Source organism: Telmatherina bonti, assembly GCF_933228915.1.
Source record: "Telmatherina bonti genome assembly, chromosome: 8".
NCBI classification, from domain to species: Eukaryota; Metazoa; Chordata; class Actinopteri; order Atheriniformes; family Telmatherinidae; genus Telmatherina; species Telmatherina bonti.
In genome coordinates this window covers 37,601,624-37,620,965 of record NC_136626.1, presented here as the reverse complement: position 1 = coordinate 37,620,965, position 19,342 = coordinate 37,601,624, and the positions used below count along the sequence as shown (strand labels likewise).

Genomic DNA, 19,342 nt, shown 5'->3' with positions numbered 1-19,342 from the left:
TACCACAGACTCTAAGATTTCTCAGGCCTACACAGCAGCTGACGAGGTTTATTCTCCATGATCTCCGCTACAAGATAGTTGTGACTGAATGCAGAGAAGCTGAGCTTGATGAGAAGACAAAGATTAAAACGCTGCACATTTATCTGCGCAGGAAAAGATGTCCAGCTCTGAAAAATCAGTCCAGCTTTGGATGAAGACGTTAAAAGCAACATGTGTGCTCCTTTCTTATGTGTCCATCAGGAGTTGGCCAGATGTTTGTAGCTCTACCTGGATAAAGTGGTAACCTGACCACAGCTGGTGTATCTCATGCATCACAAAGACCACATGGCTGCAGTATCTCTGCAGGCGAGCCCACAGCTAGATTTATTCTCATAAAGTCATTTCTGGCTGACTGATGACTGGAACAGGCTTCTATAGGTAAAGAACATCCAGTTTTCTTGTGCGCACCAGATACTTTCTCATGAGCACGACATTCTTTCTCGTGCAAACGAGAAATTGGTGGCCTGGCTTCGTAAGAAACTCTTCCTCTGTTGCATGGACCGATCTTTTAACTTGATTACAGTCTGACTGTTACAAATACTCTTCAACCAATCCCCTCATCTATGGCTCCATCTATAATCCACCATGTTGGAGGAGGGGGTGTTGAGGGAGAGCTTATATAAGTTTTACCCAGGTAGTGCAGTTAGAAACCAGCAATTAGCTCAGTCTGGTACAAAGCATCTTCTGCGTCAGTGTGAGTCACTCCCCATTAAGATCAACTGATCTACAAGTTGAAATGTGTTCTTCGGATCCATAAGCTCAGCTCCGTATATCTCTACATAACTGTAACCATATTAAGCAGGAAATGGTGAGACAATGAGCTTCTGTCAATGTGAAGAAAAAGAAACAGATGAGAAGAAAGAAGCTGGAAACCTCAAATTCCAGTTTCCTGATTGGATGCACTTTAACTTTCCTCTCCAACCACTGTCTTAGTAACTCTCCTCCACATCTTGGAGCTGTAACGCGGTAATTAGTGTTAAATCTTCGTAAAATGACAAAGTGAAAGTAAAAGCTGAAGTTTCAGATGAGCCAACACAGCCGGTGGAAAGTTTGCAGCATGATGCAGCAACCAGGTGGAAATAACTGTACTTTTCTGACAGTCCATAACTCTTCTAAAAAACACAAGATGAGGCTGGAAGTTGCAGCAAAGTAAGTCTGTGTGTGTGTGTGTTAGTATCCAACGGTGTGTGTGTGTGTACAGTCAGTCACACCTGGCCCAGGTAAACACGGGTCTGGTGAAGAGACAGAGATGGAGACAGACAAACCCAGATGCAACTGGGGTCTCAGGAAAATCTGCAAATACTAAAGAAATGAAGGAGCTGGGTATCCTCTATGAAACACGCACACACACACACACACACACACAATCAAACATGCATGATAGAGGAAACCATTTCTAGTACAATGACACGTAGTTCCAACCGCCCCATCTTTCATGCTCCCTCCTCTGCAGACACCACCTCTCTATGCTGAACCAGACCAACCTGCTGGACGTCCTGACCACCCTGGACGGGTCAGTCTCCCCTCCCCACATAGCTTACAGATCACCGTGCACTCCTTGTTACACCTCCAGCTTCCTGCATCTCTCTGTAATCCTTTCAGTCTCTTACGAGTCCAACGTTGTTCTTCCTTCTCTGTGTAATTCCCCGTTCCACCATGTTGTTTCTACTTTCCTTTCAGACGGCCAATGGAGAACTCTCCTACCTGCCCCCCCCCATCACATCTGTAGAAGTCCGGTCATCTGGACGCCCCTCCCTGGAAACGACACAGTACTCTTCCTTTTATAGCTTCCACCATGACCTTTGTCCTGACGAGTCCATCAAGGAATAGACATGCAAGCAATAGAGAGGAACAGAACCTGCTGGCAGCGATAAGAGCAATTTAACAAAAGCTGGGGGGTTGTTGTGTTGAGCGTGGGAAGAGAAACAGACTGAATGAAGTGTTTGGAAAGAACGATGAAGGTTGTATTTTGTACTGGAAGTTTTAAAACTTAATTTAATGAAAACTTAGTTTAGTCTTTGCTGCAAAAATACTTTTTTATCTTCAGGAATGTATTTTATGTGACAGTAGTACTATGAATACTGCTCCTAGTATTAAATAATGTGGTGGGATTCTGCACGGGACGAGGACTGCTGTATATCCTGTATATACACTAGCAGGTTCACACACACACACACACACACACACACACACACACACACACACACGATGCTAGGAGCAGTCTGAAGTTGACCAAGTCATGGCGTTAAGGTCTGCTGATCCCTACAGAGGGCCCCTAAGCAATTAACCAATGGCCAGCCAATACAACCAGTCTTAATTGAATGGGAATTAAAAGAGAAAAAAATGGGAACAGAATTAAAAGGAAGGACAAAAATGAAAAGAGGCAGGCAGATGGAAACAAACGATAGTGGATCCCAAGTGTGGTCATGGTGCAGCCAATCGATTGGAGACAGATTACATCTCTCTCGCTCTCTGTCTTTGTCTTCTCCTTTTGTCTCTCTCCCTCTCCTGGCCTCCTCTCCTTTTTCCAACTCATCTGATGTAATGGAAACACTTGAAAAAAAGAAGCCTACCCTGCAGAACCAGTCGATGTGCTTTAAGCGCAGCGTGGTGCAGAAATAGGCACACATGGTGATTTAAAATGTCCAACAGAACTTCTGCCAGAGTGAGAACCACATCGGAAGCCATCATGTGGGATACAGTACAAACCTTTTCACTACATCTGAGTGTATAAATAAAGAACTTGAGCCAGTATTTGTTCATACATGTCAATCAAAGACGATTCAATTGGAAACAGAATGAAATACATAACAGCAGTGGTACGAACACGCCCAGTCAGCCACCCTGCACTAACAAACAGCATTCCACTCGCCGCTTTTTAGCATTATCGATTGTCTGTGTAACTCATTCCGACTGTTCTGGTCCATAACGCTGAAACTTCACGAGGATGGGAGTGTTATCGCAGCAGCACTGGAGAGAGGCAGAATGCTGTTTTCCAGTCACTGGCCAGGGTTTACTGTGGAATAAACAGGAATGGACAACAACAATTGTGCACGACTGGAAACATGTCGATAGCAGGAGATGAACACTGAGGCGAAGGCTTGGGGGAAAGCTCCGAACAAAGACGTGACACAACGACAGAGTGGCGGCAGTGGCGTTAAAGCCATGATCTAATAATACAACATTCTGTTTGTTCATGACTCACACAACACGGCCGAGTCGGTACGGCGGGAATGACGTTACAGCTTCCCTGGAACTGGTGGGAGAAGAAGCAGAGCAGAGCTAGTTCAGCTGAACTAAAGTCTGTAACCCTCACATAAAGCTGAAAGCTAACAAACACGCAGCCGTCGCTCTGAGTCTCCATCAGATATGAAACAATATGGGAACATTTTCTTTCCGCTGATAAAGCGAAGCAGAACAGAGTTTTTGCTTCAGGACACATCTTTAAAGTGACATATTATGTACTTTATTCCCAATAACTCATTTCCTACACCATGAATCCATTCTGACACCACTTAGTCCAGTGTTTCTCAGTTCCAGTCCTCTAGCGTGCTTCCTCTAAACTGTCCATGCAGCTCATGATTCCCCAGAAGCTGGGAGTCCACAAAGCCATGCCTAGTCAATCCAGCTGGTTCTACGTCTTTCTGTCTGCTGACGACGGGCACGGCGAGCTAATCTAACACGGACATGGGTGGTGTTGAAGACCAGCGGGGGAAAGCGCTTCTTACAAACTATGAATTCTTCAGATGAGCTCTTCAGACACTTTCCAGAGTCAGATTCACTCTAACTGCATCCTGGGACTGGTTTTTATGGGACTTTTAGGTCTGACTTGATGTGTCACCTGGAAAAAGTCCCGATGTGGACTGCAGACTCAGCAGCTGTGGAAAAAATATTCTTTTTTCTTATCTTACATTTGGTTTAGTTGGATGAAGAATTAGTTTAACGATGAGCTTAATGGCCTGAACCTGATACTAACTATTCCTGTAGCAGCGCTGAGACATTCAGTGACCTCACACCCCCCCATCCATTTAAACTGAGATCGTGTGACAATGCTGCTGCAAACAGAGGGATTCGTTTGAACTGATGACATCTGAAGCTAGCTGGAAGAATCCATCTTCAAACCCTGAGAGCGAAGAGAATAAAAACACACACATGCACTTTTTTTCCTTTTAAGATCAGTTTCATATATTTTTTGGATAAATGCCAAGAGCTGTGAGTACTTCAAAGACACGTTATTTCTGGAAAGTGCTGAACCTAAAATAAGCTTTTTTTTATTTCCAGCAGCAGGACTGGAGCTAAAAGAGTAACCTGGGTGACCACAGGTGTCACCTCAGGTGACTGACAGGCTGCTGCAGGAGGAGGACTGAATCATCTTTCCAGACCGGCGTGAATGACCCGGATCGCTGCACCAGTCTGATGTCAAGTCAAACCAAGCCATTGTGTTTTTTTTCTTCAGCTAGAAGCTCTAATAGCAAAATCATCTATTTCCCATAGTAAATAATCCTTTTACGACATTCCTGGAACCCGCTAGTGGTCCAAACATCCAGGTACCTTGGCTTCCTCCCACCCATAAGACAGGCATGTTTGTTTATTGATCGCTTCTCACACGTAAGTTGCTTCATATAGTGGAAGTATTCTGTCTTCTGCAGGCAACCCTGCTTTTATCCAGTTTTCACAACATCTTTTAGTTTTTCATTCTTTACACATTTGTGTGATTTTACTGTTGAAAATATAAAAACAATGTTACTGATGATAGCTCCATAGTAGCCACTCAGCATTCTGCAGCTTACCTGTGGTGGGAGGCATGGCTAGAGGAATGCAGGTGTCTCCTTGGCTTGTGGAAGAAGAGGACAATAAAGTCTTGGCCAGGAAGGCAGAGATGGGCTGAACCAGCAGAGATGTCAGATTTCCTCCTGCACCAGCTGGAAAGAAAAGGGAAATACATTAAAGCTGGAACTGGACACCTCATTAAATAATAAAAAGGATAATTGTGATTTAAATATTAACAAGGACACACATGGGACAAATCTACAATCTGTTTATCTAACAAGCTTCTTGGACCTGACAGCCAACGTAGAGCCAGTGTTCAGTCATATTATGTCAATACGCATCCTGGAAGGATGAACAGGGTGTTGCATTAAACTGAGGCTGATTTCTGGCCACAAATATCTCAGATGTTTGCACTTTAGTTAAAAAATGTCCGTACCAAGGAGAGAAAAAGACTGTGTTGAAGAAATTCTTTCACCGCATCGACATGGAGAAGTTTATGAAAGGAAAGTTGAATCATCATACTCAGGCTGTAGTTTTACTGGCACAAGGAGATTTAAAGAGAGGGTGAAACAAACTTAACCAACAGATACGTTTCTGTGTGCTGGACAAAAATAAGTTCCTCTCAAAGGGTAGTTTAAAATCCCCAAATAACAGCAGGGTAGTTAAGATACAATGACACATTCTCTGTGTCGTCGTTTCTGTTAGCATCTGTTAGCATCTGCACCATCACATCATTTATTTATATCCAGTATCACATTCATTTTTCTCCTTGTATTGATGAAGGAGTCTGACGACTGAATTAAGTCTCCTCCAGCACATCCCAAAGATTCTGACTGGCTTCAGTTTTGGGCTCTGACATACTCATGTGTATGTCAATACATGCCACATTCACCAGTTCACACATCAATGGCTTCAGTGTCTTGCCCAAGAACACTTAGTACTCAAGGGGAAGCCTGGGATTGATCCACCAACCTTGTAGGTGGAAGAGGACCACACTTCTGACTGCATTTCCATGTATAGAAAGGGAAACATTAGATTTTAACAATCTTTCATCTTGGACAGACAAAGCTAAGTCCTGGGACACATCGGGCAAATCCGTGACATCCAAAACCATCTTTCTATTAAGCCATCATTTGCTGGTGAAAGAAAAATAAAAAATTTGAGTTGGAATTGAAATATTTTGTTGCATTTTTACCTTTTGCCATTTCCGAACCAAACTATCTGCACAAAGAAATGGGGTCTGATGCAATCTGTCAGAACCAACATTGGAACTCATTATAACTACATGCTTTGTGGTCTCAAATATCTCATTTCCTCAGACAGTTGCATCTTATATACCCCATTAACTTGTGCATATCCTTACTTCTCTGCTCTCCAGCTGGTCCATACTTTGCCTAAATGTGATGTTCTAAACTTAGCAGGGAGGACAGGCTCACCAAGCACTGAAGAATCCCTTGTGGTCTCTGAACCAAATTTAAAGTCAATGACTTTCTGCCACAGTTCTACAGTGTCACTGCAGCACTCTAGCCCCACAAGATGATTAATAATCCATGAACGACACGAGAGACGAGACAAGAGGGAGAAGTGGTGAAAAAGAGGCAAGGGGTAAGAAAAAAACTGGTCGAGGAAGGGAGGAGAGAAGGAAAGATGAAAGTGGAAGGAAGGAGACAGCGTGGTGAGATTGGAGAGAGAAGGTCACAGAAAAATGATGACGAGACGCTGGACGAGAGGCGAGGAGAAGGGAAAAGGCAAAATGAAGCGGCTCTACATAATGGTGTCATATTTAAGACATGGACAAATATTTGTTGGTTGTTTTCTATGGAGGAAACTTGACATGACAACACAAATAAAGTGCATCATAAAATAATCTAACAATGTAAAATCCTGTTTAAATGACTTTTGAATCAGTGAATAACAAGGCAACATATAGTCCTGACTTGGATCAAGGTGCTGCTGGTGTAATGGTGGGAGGGGGTGAGGGGAACAGGAGATTCTCATGGTGATGAGGTGGAACGGGAGATTCTCATGGTGATGAGGTGGAACGGGAGATTCTCATCATGATGAGGTGGAACGGGAGATTCTCATCATGATGAGGTGAAACGGGAGATTCTCATCATGATGAGGTGGAACGGGAGATTCTCATCGTGATGAGGTGGAACGGGAGATTCTCATCATGATGAGGTGGAACGGGAGATTCTCATCATGATGAGGTGGAACGGGAGATTCTCATCATGATGAGGTGGAACGGGAGATACTCATCCTGATGAGGTGGAATGGGAGATTCTCATCGTGATGAGGTGGAACGGGAGATTCTCATCGTGATGAGGTGGAACGGGAGATTCTCATGGTGATGAGGTGGAATGGGAGATTCTCATCATGATGAGGTGGAACGGGAGATTCTCATGGTGATGAGGTGGAACGGGAGATTCTCATCATGATGAGGTGGAACGGGAGATTCTCATCATGATGAGGTGGAACGGGAGATTCTCATCATGATGAGGTGGAACGGGAGATTCTCATCATGATGAGGTGGAACGGGAGATTCTCATCATGATGAGGTGGAACGGGAGATACTCATCATGATGAGGTGGAACGGGAGATTCTCATCATGATGAGGTGGAACGGGAGATTCTCATGGTGATGAGGTGGAACGGGAGATTTTCATGGTGATGAGGTGGAACGGGAGATTCTCATGGTGATGAGATGGAACGGGAGATTCTCATCATGATGAGGTGGAACGGGAGATTCTCATGGTGATGAGGTGGAACGGGAGATTCTCATCATGATGAGGTGGAACGGGAGATTCTCATGGTGATGAGGTGGAACGGGAGATTCTCATGGTGATGAGGTGGAACGGGAGATTCTCGTCATGATGAGGTGGAACGGGAGATTCTCATGGTGATGAGGTGGAACGGGAGATTCTCATCATGATGAGGTGGAACGGGAGATTCTCATCATGATGAGGTGGAATGGGAGATTCTCATGGTGATGAGATGGAACGGGAGATTCTCATGGTGATGAGGTGGAACGGGAGATTCTCATGGTGATGAGGTGGAACGGGAGATTCTCATGGTGATGAGGTGGAACGGGAGATTCTCATCATGATGAGGTGGAACGGGAGATTCTCATCATGATGAGGTGGAACGGGAGATTCTCATGGTGATGAGGTGGAACGGGAGATTCTCATCATGATGAGGTGGAATGGGAGATTCTCATCATGATGAGGTGGAACGGGAGATTCTCATGGTGATGAGGTGGAACGGGAGATTCTCATCATGATGAGGTGGAACGGGAGATTCTCATCATGATGAGGTGGAACGGGAGATTCTCATGGTGATGAGATGGAACGGGAGATTCTCATCATGATGAGGTGGAACGGGAGATTCTCATGGTGATGAGATGGAACGGGAGATTCTCATCATGATGAGGTGGAACGGGAGATTCTCATCTTGATGAGGTGGAACGGGAGATTCTCATGGTGATGAGGTGGAACGGGAGATTCTCATGGTGATGAGATGGAACGGGAGATTCTCATCATGATGAGGTGGAACGGGAGATTCTCATGGTGATGAGGTGGAACGGGAGATTCTCATGGTGATGAGGCGGAACGGGAGATTTTCATGGTGATGAGATGGAATGGGAGATTCTCATGGTGATGAGGTGGAACGGGAGATTCTCATGTTGATGAGGCGGAACGGGAGATTCTCATGGTGATGAGATGGAACGGGAGATTCTCATGGTGATGAGATGGAACGGGAGATTCTCATCATGATATGGTGGAACGGGAGATTCTCATCATGATGAGGTGGAACGGGAGATTCTCATGGTGATGAGATGGAACGGGAGATTCTCATGGTGATGAGGCGGAATGGGAGATTCTCATGGTGATGAGATGGAACGGGAGATTCTCATGGTGATGAGGTGGAACGGGAGATTCTCATGGTGGTGAGATGGAACGGGAGATTCTCATGGTGATGAGATGGAATGGGAGATTCTCATGGTGATGAGGTGGAACGGGAGATTCTCATCATGATGAGGTGGAACGGGAGATTCTCATGGTTGATGAGGTAGAACTGTCATTATTCATGTCAATATGAAGAAACAATACAGAGGAATGTTTCCAACACCTTGTTGAACATATCACACCAAGACTAAATGTAGTTCTGGAGGAAAAGATAGTCCAACCAAGAAGAAAGTGCTGAAATTCTTGTGGACTTGTCATCTGCCTCAGTTTTCATCACCTAGTTTTCCGCCTATAAGTCCTGTATTCTGTGCTGTTGGTCTGTATTTCTCTGTCAGCAACATAAGTCATTAAGTTTTGGACTGACTTTGAATAAATTTGAAGGAAATGTAGGAAATCGAATGGGAAAGAAGTGGTCAGATTTTTGACTAGCTGGATCCAGGAATTTTTTTAAGGATTATTTACCATGAAACAGTTGGGTCCGTGTTGCTGCTATACCTTCTAACTCAAAAATAATGCCCAATTATTGTAAAAAAAGAAAAAAAAAAGTGACAATGGCTTTGCGGAGATCAGTGTTCTTCTACAGTGTTTTTCTAGCAGTTCATAAAGTTTATCAATACAGGAGCCGATTGGCAGATCATGACAGTCTTGTGACTGCTTGTTGGAATACAGGGATTATTTATGCCCTTTGTGGGCCTCAGAAGGTACATCACATAAAATCACCAATCGGCATATGTTAGTAATGTCTGCCTTAATAGGAACAAAGAAAAAGTGAGCATGAGAAACATATTCATGGAGCTCTGAGAATGATGTATTTTGATGTTGTTTGGATGGAATGAATGAGAATCATGTATAACACACTGCTCAAAAAAATAAAGGAAACAGTAAAGTAACATGTAGATCTGAATAATTGAAATATTGTTATTAAATACTTTGTTCTTTCCATAGTTGGATGTTCTGACAACAAAATCACACAAAATCACTACTCCAAATGAAAGTGGAAAAACACACTACAGGCTGATCCAACTTTGATGTAATGTCCTTTAAACAAGTCAGAATGAGGCTCAGTAGTGTGTGTGGCCTCCGCGTGCCTGTATGACCTCCCTACAACACCTGGGCATGCTCCTGATGAGGCGGTGGATGTTCTCCTGAGGGATCTCCATACCTGGACTAAAGCATCTGCCAACTCCTGGACAGTCTTTGGTGCAACTTGGTGTTGGTGGATGGAGCGAGACATGATGTCCCAGATGTGCTCAGCTGGATTCAGGTCTGGGGAACGGGCGGGCCGGTCCATAACATCGATGCCTTCATGTTGCAGGAACTGCTGACACACTCCAGCCACATGAGGTCTAGCATTGTCTTGCATTAGGAGGAACCCAGGGCCAACCGCACCAGCATATGGTCCCACAAGGGGTCTGAGGATCTCATCTCGGTACCTAATGGCAGTCAGGCTACCTCTGGCGAGCACATGGAGGGCTGTTCTGCCCTCCAAAGAAATGCCACCCCACACCATTACTGACCCACTGCCAAACCGGTCCTGCTGGAGGATGTTGCAGGCAGCAGAACGTTCTCCACGGCGTCTCCAGACTCTGGACTCTGTCACGTCTGTCCCATGTGCTCAGTGTGAACCTGCTTCCATCTGTGAAGAGACCAGGGCGCCAGTGGAGAATTTACCAATCTTGGTGTTCTCTGGCAAACGCCAAACGTCCTGCACGGTGTTGGGCTGTAAACACAACCCCCACCTGTGGACGTCGGGCCCTCATGCCACCCTCATGGAGTCTGTTTCTGACTGTTGGAGCAGACACATGCACATTTGTGTCCTGCTGGAGCTCATTCTGCAGGGCTCTGGCAGTGCTCCTTCTGTTCCTCCTTGCACAAAGAAGGAGGTAGCGGTCCTGCTGCTGGGTTGTTGTCCTCCCACGGCCTCCTCCTTGTCTCCTGATGTACTGGCCTGTCTCCTGGTAGCGCCTCCATGCTCTGGACACTACGCTGACAGACACAGAAAACCTTCTTGCCACTGATGGCATTGATGTGCCATCCTGGATGAGCTGCACTACCTGAGCCACTTGTGTGGGTTGTAGACTCCGTCTCATGCTACCACTAGAGTGAAAGCACCGCCAGCATTCAGACCAAAACATCAGCCAGAAAGCATCGGAACTGAGAAGTGGTCTGTGGTCACCACCTGCAGAACCACTCCTTTATTGGGTGTGTCTTGCCAGTTGCCTGTAATTTCCACCTGTTGTCTGTTCCATTTGCACAACAGCAGGTGGAACTGATTGTCAATCAGTGTTGCTTCCTAATTGGACAGTTCCATTTCACAGAAGTCTGGTTGACTTGGAGTTACATCATGTTGTTTCGGTGTTCCCTTTATTTTTTTGAGAAGTGTAGAAAAACTCATGTACATTTCTGCACTCAGTGACGTCTCCCAAACGGTTTCCTCAGACCTTCAGTCTTTAAACTTATGTTATGAGAACAAAGAGACCAAAACAGTTTCAGAAGCTTTGATTACAATCTGCTTGATAATTGCTGCCTTTGATTAGGATTTGTGAAAAGCCAGGACTTTTGCCGTTTTCTTTGTTTTCGCTTCCCGTCCTTCAGCAGACATTTATTCAGAGAATAATTTATTCAGCAGTGTTGCACTTTGCTGGCTGTCTTTCTGCTTTCCCAGCTCACAGTCTTTCTAACATTCTGCAATTTTACACTTCACTTTTCTTTTGGAATTAAACCATCTACAGCCCTTCTTCTCTTTTCTTCATCCTCTGAATGTCCAGTAAAGCAAGAACTCAACAAATCAATAGCTGGGCAGATTCTGCGCTCTGTAAATCAGTCTTTCCATTACTGGACACTGATATTGACTGATACCTGGACTGACAGACTGGCTCTATAGGGCAATGTTTCTTTGAGTGTGTGTGTGCATGTGTGTGTGTGTACAGACGACTGCAGGACTCTGACATCTTGACATGTTCACGGAGGCAAGACCACCACTGCCTCTGATGTGCAAGCTGGACCGAAATCATCAAACCACTTAGATGAAAAACTGTCAGGAAGTGTTGGAGGAACTGAAAGACAACGCTTGATTTCCCAAATGATGTCCATGTATCATCTGCAATGTCCCAGCTGATGTACTGTTAAAGGCCCACGGCACCATTTGGATCCTTCTGCTTTTCCTTTCTTTTGTTTTTTCCTTTAACAAACCAACTGACATCTCCTGTATGTACGCTACTCACCTCCATGCCTCCTAGTTATTAACCTTTCAAAAATTACACATTTTTTTCATTCAATAATTTCTAGTTTCACCAAATGTGTCTTGTTGGAGTAAATCTGGGCTTTTATTGTTGAAATATATTCACCAGTATGAGTTTGCATTTTGTGTGCTTTCATTGTGTTTAATGTTGCATTTATTTGTTTTTTTACAAATATATCTCAGGACGTCAGTCATTGGATTTAATCACAATTAATTGCATGAACGTTGCTTGCAATTAATGACAAAGTAATTGCAGATATTTTTATGTCACTAAATGTACTGAAGCATAATTGTTTTCCTTTAATACTCTTGTAAGCAGCTTTACACCTGCTGTTATAGAAAAGGCACTTTGCCAGATTTAACCACTTGAGGGTGAATGAGTTTACACGCAGACTGTCTCTCTTCCGTCTTCTGACAGCAACACCTTCATCTAGAAACAAACATGTGAACAGGAGTAAACGTTGTGCAAGGCTCCAGCTTTTCCTGTTTAATCAGATCAGCTGCTGAAAGACTGCCACTTGTAGGATTGTCAGGACGTCTCTGCTGGAAGATCTCTCACCATCTGTTTTTAGAGGAGGAGATGGGCTCTGAATCCGCTGTTTGCTGCACAGCAGCTGGTGTTTGAGACGTAAAACACTGCGGCGGAAACTCAGTTCACATCTGCAGCAGACAGAAAGGACCTTAGTCTTGTCCAGAGAAGCATCTTCCTGAGCTTTAAAACTAAACTGTCTCCAGCTGTCTTTCCATTACATTTTTTCACAAACTAAAAGCGATATTTGTAAGTTTCAACAAACAATTCAGTGTTTCCACTGAAGAGTGTTTAATGCATAAGGCTCAGTCAGAATGGTGGCTTATGCAACGTAGCAACATAGCGTTATTTTGGGGTTTTCTATTTGCTGCAGAGAATTATTTATGCCTTTTCAAAGCTTTTCTCCCTCATTTTCATTTTAAAACTTTTAAAAAATTTGCTGTTGTTTATTCCACACTGCGCCATCTTTCCAGGAAATGAACTGGTCACGCCCCCCAACGTCGCGTACGGAACACGTAAATGTGAAAAAACTGATTCCATTACTCTCTTGTGATATATTTCTATATAAACCCACCTCATGAAAGCGTAAAAACCTTTTAGCAACATCTAAAACTTTTTTTTTCAAAATGTAGGTGTTTCTATCAGCACTTTTTTTTTTTTTGCAATATTTAGTTTTTGCGCAGTTCTGGGTGTAATGAATAGAAAAACGAAAGACATACTGGTGCTAAAAAATACTATCTATACAATCACCTGGGATTATGATTAGATGATAGTGAATATGGCATGTATGAAGAGACCATAATTACAGGACATCAAGCCTAACCACCCTTCAGGAAAAACATAAACATAGTTCAGCTTGTGTTAGGGCCCATCATCAGTTTACCTCTGTCCCAATAAACCAACTCTTTAATGTGTGAAACTGCCTTGATCTCTGTGTATACAGATAAAATTAGAATATTGTGAAAAAGTTCAATGTGAAAAAGTTCTGTCTTTTCAGAATGAAACCCATATATTATATAGATTTATTACACATAGAGTGAAACATTTCAAACATTTATTGAAATATTGATGATTGTGGCTTTTAGATGATAAAAACCCAAAATACAGTTTCTCAGAAAATTAAAATATTACACAAGATCAATGAAAAAAAAAGGATATTTTAAACAGAAATGTCAGACTTCTGAACAGTATGATAATTTCCATGCACTCAGTACCTGGTTGGGCCTCCTGCATGAATTACTGCATGAACGCGGCGTGGCAATGGAAGCCACCAGCGTGTGGCGCTGCTCAGGTGGAATGGAAGCCCAGGTTGCTTTGATAGCCTTCAGGTCACAATCATCAACATTTCAATAAACGTTTGAAATGTTTCACTCTATGTGTAATAAATCTATATATTATCTGGGTTTCACATTCTGAAATGACTGACAAATAATATTGGACTTTTTCATAATATTCCAATTTTCTGAGATTATGTACCCATAGTTCTTGGAAAAAAAAAAAAAAAAAGCAACTCAACAGTATCCAGGTGATCTGTGTTAAATAGAGAAGGATGATTCAGTTGGTCCAGTTTCTCTGTCAAGTTTCTTTCAAACACAAATGTGAACCAACGGCTGAAGGAACCCAACATGAATCCCGGCTCCAACAACAAACCTCGTGGTAAAAACATCAACAGACGCTGGGTTGAAGATAAGTAGTCCAGTGTTAGTCATGTTTTGCCACATTTCTATGCTTATGATTTGTACTGCATTGTTCTTCAGGGTTCCTGTCGGCAGTGGGACTGGCTGCTGGTCATGAAATGTATCAGTGGGAAGTTCATGTGTTCAGTCGCTGCTGTTGTGGTCATTACTGGGAAAACTGGTTGCTCTGTTGTTTAAAAGTGAAGGCCCATTAATGCACATAGATCCATGTTAACAAGTCATCTTCAAATGTCATTTGTCTCATACACTTGTGTCCTTTACATTTCCACAGTTGCTGGTGATACAACCATGGCAGGGCGGTGCAGAGTTCAGAGTCCCCCCCCACCAAGTTCCGATGCCCATTTCAGACAAGTGGAAACATGGTGATGGAGATCCTCATGATGTTCATTCAAAGGGAGAAAGATGAAACAGTGCGATCTGTGAGGACATTACAGTTTCTCTACGTCCCTTTGGTGCATTTCTGCCATCAGAAGGAACATTTGCACTGCAGTGTGTTTCTCAAATAAATGACAATGAACTGCAGAACCTGCTGGATAACCGGTAAAAGCCTGTTGCTTTCTAAAAAGAGATTTTTCATTCTTCTACAGCAACTATTTCTCTCAGTGATGCTGTGAAAGCCTCAGAATGAGAAGTATTCTATTTCACCGCTTGCATTTTTATTCCAGGTTTTTGCATTTAGCACAACTTGTGTCTTTTCATTTAGTTTAGAAACCAAACAGCTCCTGGGATGGAATGGCGAGCTGTCCAGGGTGTACCTGCCTCTCGCCCAAAGGCTGCCGGGATGGGCTCCTGCTTAAGTGGTTTTGGAGAATGAATGAATGAATGAATGAATGAATGAATGAATGAATGAACTATACAGCTCGACCAGTTAAACACGGGGACATCTACAGGACTTTTTCTGCAGGTCTGAAGTAACATGAAGTCTTCAGAAAATCTCATCAGGTGATCTCATTGACTTCCCTTTTCCTAGAATAAAGTTACTCATGTTCGGCGCGACTGATGAACGTAAAGCTACTTCGCTGGTCAGGGAAACCAAACCACCATCATGTTTCAGGTTCAACAAGCTAAACTTCTCCTGACATGTAAATCTGTTGGTCTTCGAGGCTGAAGCAGTCTGACGATGACATGGTTCTGTTCTTCATCACTACAGTTTTTATTCAATTTGTTTGTGTTCAATAATGATGCAGAGCATTTTGATTACAAATATTTTGTATGAAAAGCATTTTGTTTGATTTCTGATTTGGTTCAAACTTTATTTAAACATAATGATTAAATATAAAACCAAAATGAACCAAACAAAAAACTGAACAGTTTAAAAGGACTAGAGCGGCTTATCTAATCCCAGTTATCTACAACAGTTTTCTGTTATTGTAGCATCATCATCATCAGCTACTGGCCATCATGTAATCTCATATTAACCAACATTATAATAACAATAGTCAGTATATACAGTCAGTTTCTCCTTAGTATCTCTGGTTCAAATTAAGCATTACATAACCTGACATGTTGAAGCAAGTTTGAGTTTACTCTTTATTTATGTGAAATAGAACTAAAGGTAATAAAATAAAATAAAATAAAATAAAATAAAATAAAATAAAATAAAATAAAATAAAATAAAATAAAATAAAATAAAATAAAAATGAAAATAAAAATAAAATAAAATAAAATAAAATAAAATAAAATAAAATAAAATAAAACCCTCTGCAGACCAGCAACATTGTTGTTGCGCTACACTTAGATTATGTTTGGATACCCTGAGCCGATGGTGGATCCGGGGAATTACTAATCCCCCTCTAATGATGATGATGTTTTAATGAAAGCTTAACGACACTCTGAACACGTGAACCAGCGGCGCCAAAAACAGAGAAGGATGAAGCAATATCGGTGTGATGGCTGTGGGTTTGTGTGTGTGATGAGTGTACCCCAACCCTGAGACGTGCGGGGGTACTGAAGGCCTACCGCATGCTTCTTTAATGTCGCTAACAGTGCGGCGCTCCCTCTGATGAGCGCTTGTGCTGCCTTGGAGGCCATCAGAGACTTTGGTACCAGACTTGTGTTTGGCTCATTATGTGCCAGACAGCAGGCCAAATGGCACTGACTGCTTAAATGAGGTGGTAAATAACCACTTAATGGGAACCATTACTACATGGATTAGTGCAGTTTGGGCTTCTGCCAAAACTTGTCACAGAACATCTAACCGGCTGTACTTTTTAGTTAATTACGTCTCAAAGGGAGTTAAATGCAGAGAACGCAGCTTTATCGAGATGATTTTAATAAAAGATGTCAAATTCCAACTTAAGTGAAGAGTCACTGTTGTGTTTCTGTTTGGGGTAAAATCTGCTTTTCAGTGACTTTTACTTTATTTTATTTTGTATGAAACTGTCATTGTTAAATGGAAGCTTGAGTCTCATTGTGTGTTGAGGTAGTGAAATGTTTCTACAACACACAAACAGTCCTGTGTTCCCTCCGATGAATGCTCACGCTGCCTTCCAGACCGTCAGAGAATATCATTTTGTATGAAACTGCAGGGAAGTGTGAGTCCCACTCAGTCGCCATCCTGAATGACCCTCCTGTCTCTTTGAAACTTTAGGACGGTCGGGTTTTCTGTTGAATTTGCAGAAACATTTCTATATTTCTAAACTCAGGTTTCCATAGATGAAAATGAGCCTCTGTGTTGTAAATATTGCTCAGTAAAACCACTTCCACATGCTGGATGCAGATTCTTACTTCTGCTCCAGTTTTCATTGTTTTAACATATTCTCAGGAACTTTTCTTCCACAGCTTCCACCTTCTCTTTTTGTCTGTCTTTCTTCTGTCTTATGACATTTTTATCGTGTTTCTGTTGTATATTTACTTTTCTTGTTGTCTGTCTTTCCTTCCTGTCTATTGTCCTTCTCTTCTTTCTCTTTTGTAATTTATGCTGCATTCACATCAGGACAGTCCGCTAGACTCGGTCCGGTTGGGCACTGGGCCCAGCTGTAGGGGGGTGTATCCATGCGAACCGAGACCGTGTTCACGCTGCACTGTGGTCAAACCATTAGAATAATATCTCCCCATTCCCACCAGAGGTGGCGCTGCACTAGTATTTAGCAGAAGAGAGGACCAGACCGGCGTGAAGAAGAAAACTCTGTTTCCTCCACCTGCCAGTTAAACATGGAGACCAAACTATGGCTGTTTTGGGTTTTTATTGTGTCTTATGCAAGTATCCTGCAGAAATCCACTGCAACAATGGACGCAGTATGAACACCAGACGAGGCAGATGACCCTTAACGCCATCGCTATGGATTTACCCACAATGCAATGCTACGCCACATGCAGGAAGGGACTTGTTTTGTAGTCCGCTTCCTGTATTTGGTCCGCTTGAAAGTCGCAGAGACCTGGATTTGTAGACGGACCGAGAATTTGTTTGATGCGTTCACATTTCCCCATACGAAGCAGACTTTATGAGCAAACGGACTGTGGATGTGAACGTGTCCTTATTTCCTTTATTTTCCTTCCTTTGTAACATTTAAAATGTTTCCTGTTGAGCTTTTTGTTTTTGCTTCCTCCCTACCTTCTTTATGGCAAACTGTGAGTAGCATGCTGGCTTAGCATTCCCGCCAATGAGACTAACGTTTACATTCAGACACATGAAGGTTGATCTAATCTGGTAATTTCCATATTGCTACACATCTAATGCATTTAGTAGTCTTCAACTACCAGAAATAGCTAAAATGAGCTCTTTTAACATTGGGTCTGACAGTGCTACCAGATGGTAATGTGATGCTAGCAATGTATAGACACACACACACATACACAACAGAAAGGCTGGATATATGATCACATACATATTGTTAATAACTAACAATTGTTATTCTACTTTTTTCTTCATAATTTTTATTTTTATTCTATCTTGGTATATTTATGGATTTACTCATTTGGAAATTTTACTGATCACTGCGGTTGTACAGATTAGACATGCAGGTTTACAGGGACAGACATGAACACTCCTTTCCATTTTAAAGAGGAACGATAAGGAGGAATGAGGCCAGTCACAAGTCATCAGATGCCGACAGCATGTGTTCTTCAGTCTACAGAGATGTTAATAAGGAGGTTATGGCCCAGAATTACTTTCTCTCACTAGGAAATGAAGCAGAAGTGGGAACATACACTTCCAGGCAGCTGAATACATAGTCACACAGCTAATGCACGCCTACATCTGAACACACAGGTCCTGCCACTTGCTGTTGCTTCCACTTGACAGACTGTGTGAATTAGGTGTACCTTAGCAGCATGCTGTACAGTGTGTACCCTCAGGAAAAGCAGCAAGGTTAGAACTGACTTAGCTTGACACAGTTTTAATGCAAATATGGAGAGATAGTTGTATAACTCTGTAAAATAAATATGCTTGAAAAGAGGAAGAAAAACATACTGTGGTTGTGCATTTGCTGAATCAGTGCTGAGCAGATGCCCAGTCCAGGTCAAGAGTGTGTGGACTGTGCAGTTAAACTTATCCAACTACATCTAAGATACAATAGATTAGTTTAACAAATGCCTTTTCAAAAGCATCTTGGTTGACAACCTGAACACACTTCTCCTTGTTTTCTTGAAGATAATTAGCAAATCCAACAATCAGTCCAGTAGTTCTGTCATCCACTCAAGATATTAATAATATAATTCTGATCCTGAACATTTCCTTCCTGGATGGTTGCAGACCACCGTACAGATTAGAAAGATAAAATCAGGTTATTAACTCATTCTGTTTTATTTACTTTAAACAATAATGGAAAACAGAAGCCTGTGACACTGCAACACATTGTTCAGCAATCCTGGCTTAAAAAGAGCTTTAACAAGGAGTAAGGCGTGATTGTGTTTCATCAGATGGCAGTGCATTGACGGGACTGGTAACTGTATACGCAACCAGTCCAACGCGGTACAGCTGCCCTGTCAGTCTGAGGAAAGACATATTCTACTCGTGGCTTGTGCTCAGGAGGCGCCTCTAAAGCTGCTTCCAGGGAAAGACTGGTGTTGACATTTAAAAAGACATGGTGACGATGATGCCAGGGGAATTAGTCGGAGATGGTTGAACACAAACGGTTTGATTTGACAGATATTGTTCAACT

The 19,342-nt window shown here is 42.6% G+C and overlaps 1 protein-coding gene across 1 annotated transcript in view; it reads right to left on the bottom strand.

Moving 5' to 3' along the window:
• The window catches only part of naaladl2 (N-acetylated alpha-linked acidic dipeptidase like 2), a gene marked incomplete at both ends in the record, with an annotated part of 608,474 nt that overhangs the window by 392,895 nt on the left and 196,237 nt on the right, over nt 1-19,342 (bottom strand). The window contains one exon of the mRNA XM_079244879.1: nt 4,830-4,961. Within this exon, the coding sequence (XP_079101005.1) occupies nt 4,830-4,961 (132 nt within the window). The remainder of the gene's footprint in view (nt 1-4,829; nt 4,962-19,342) is intronic.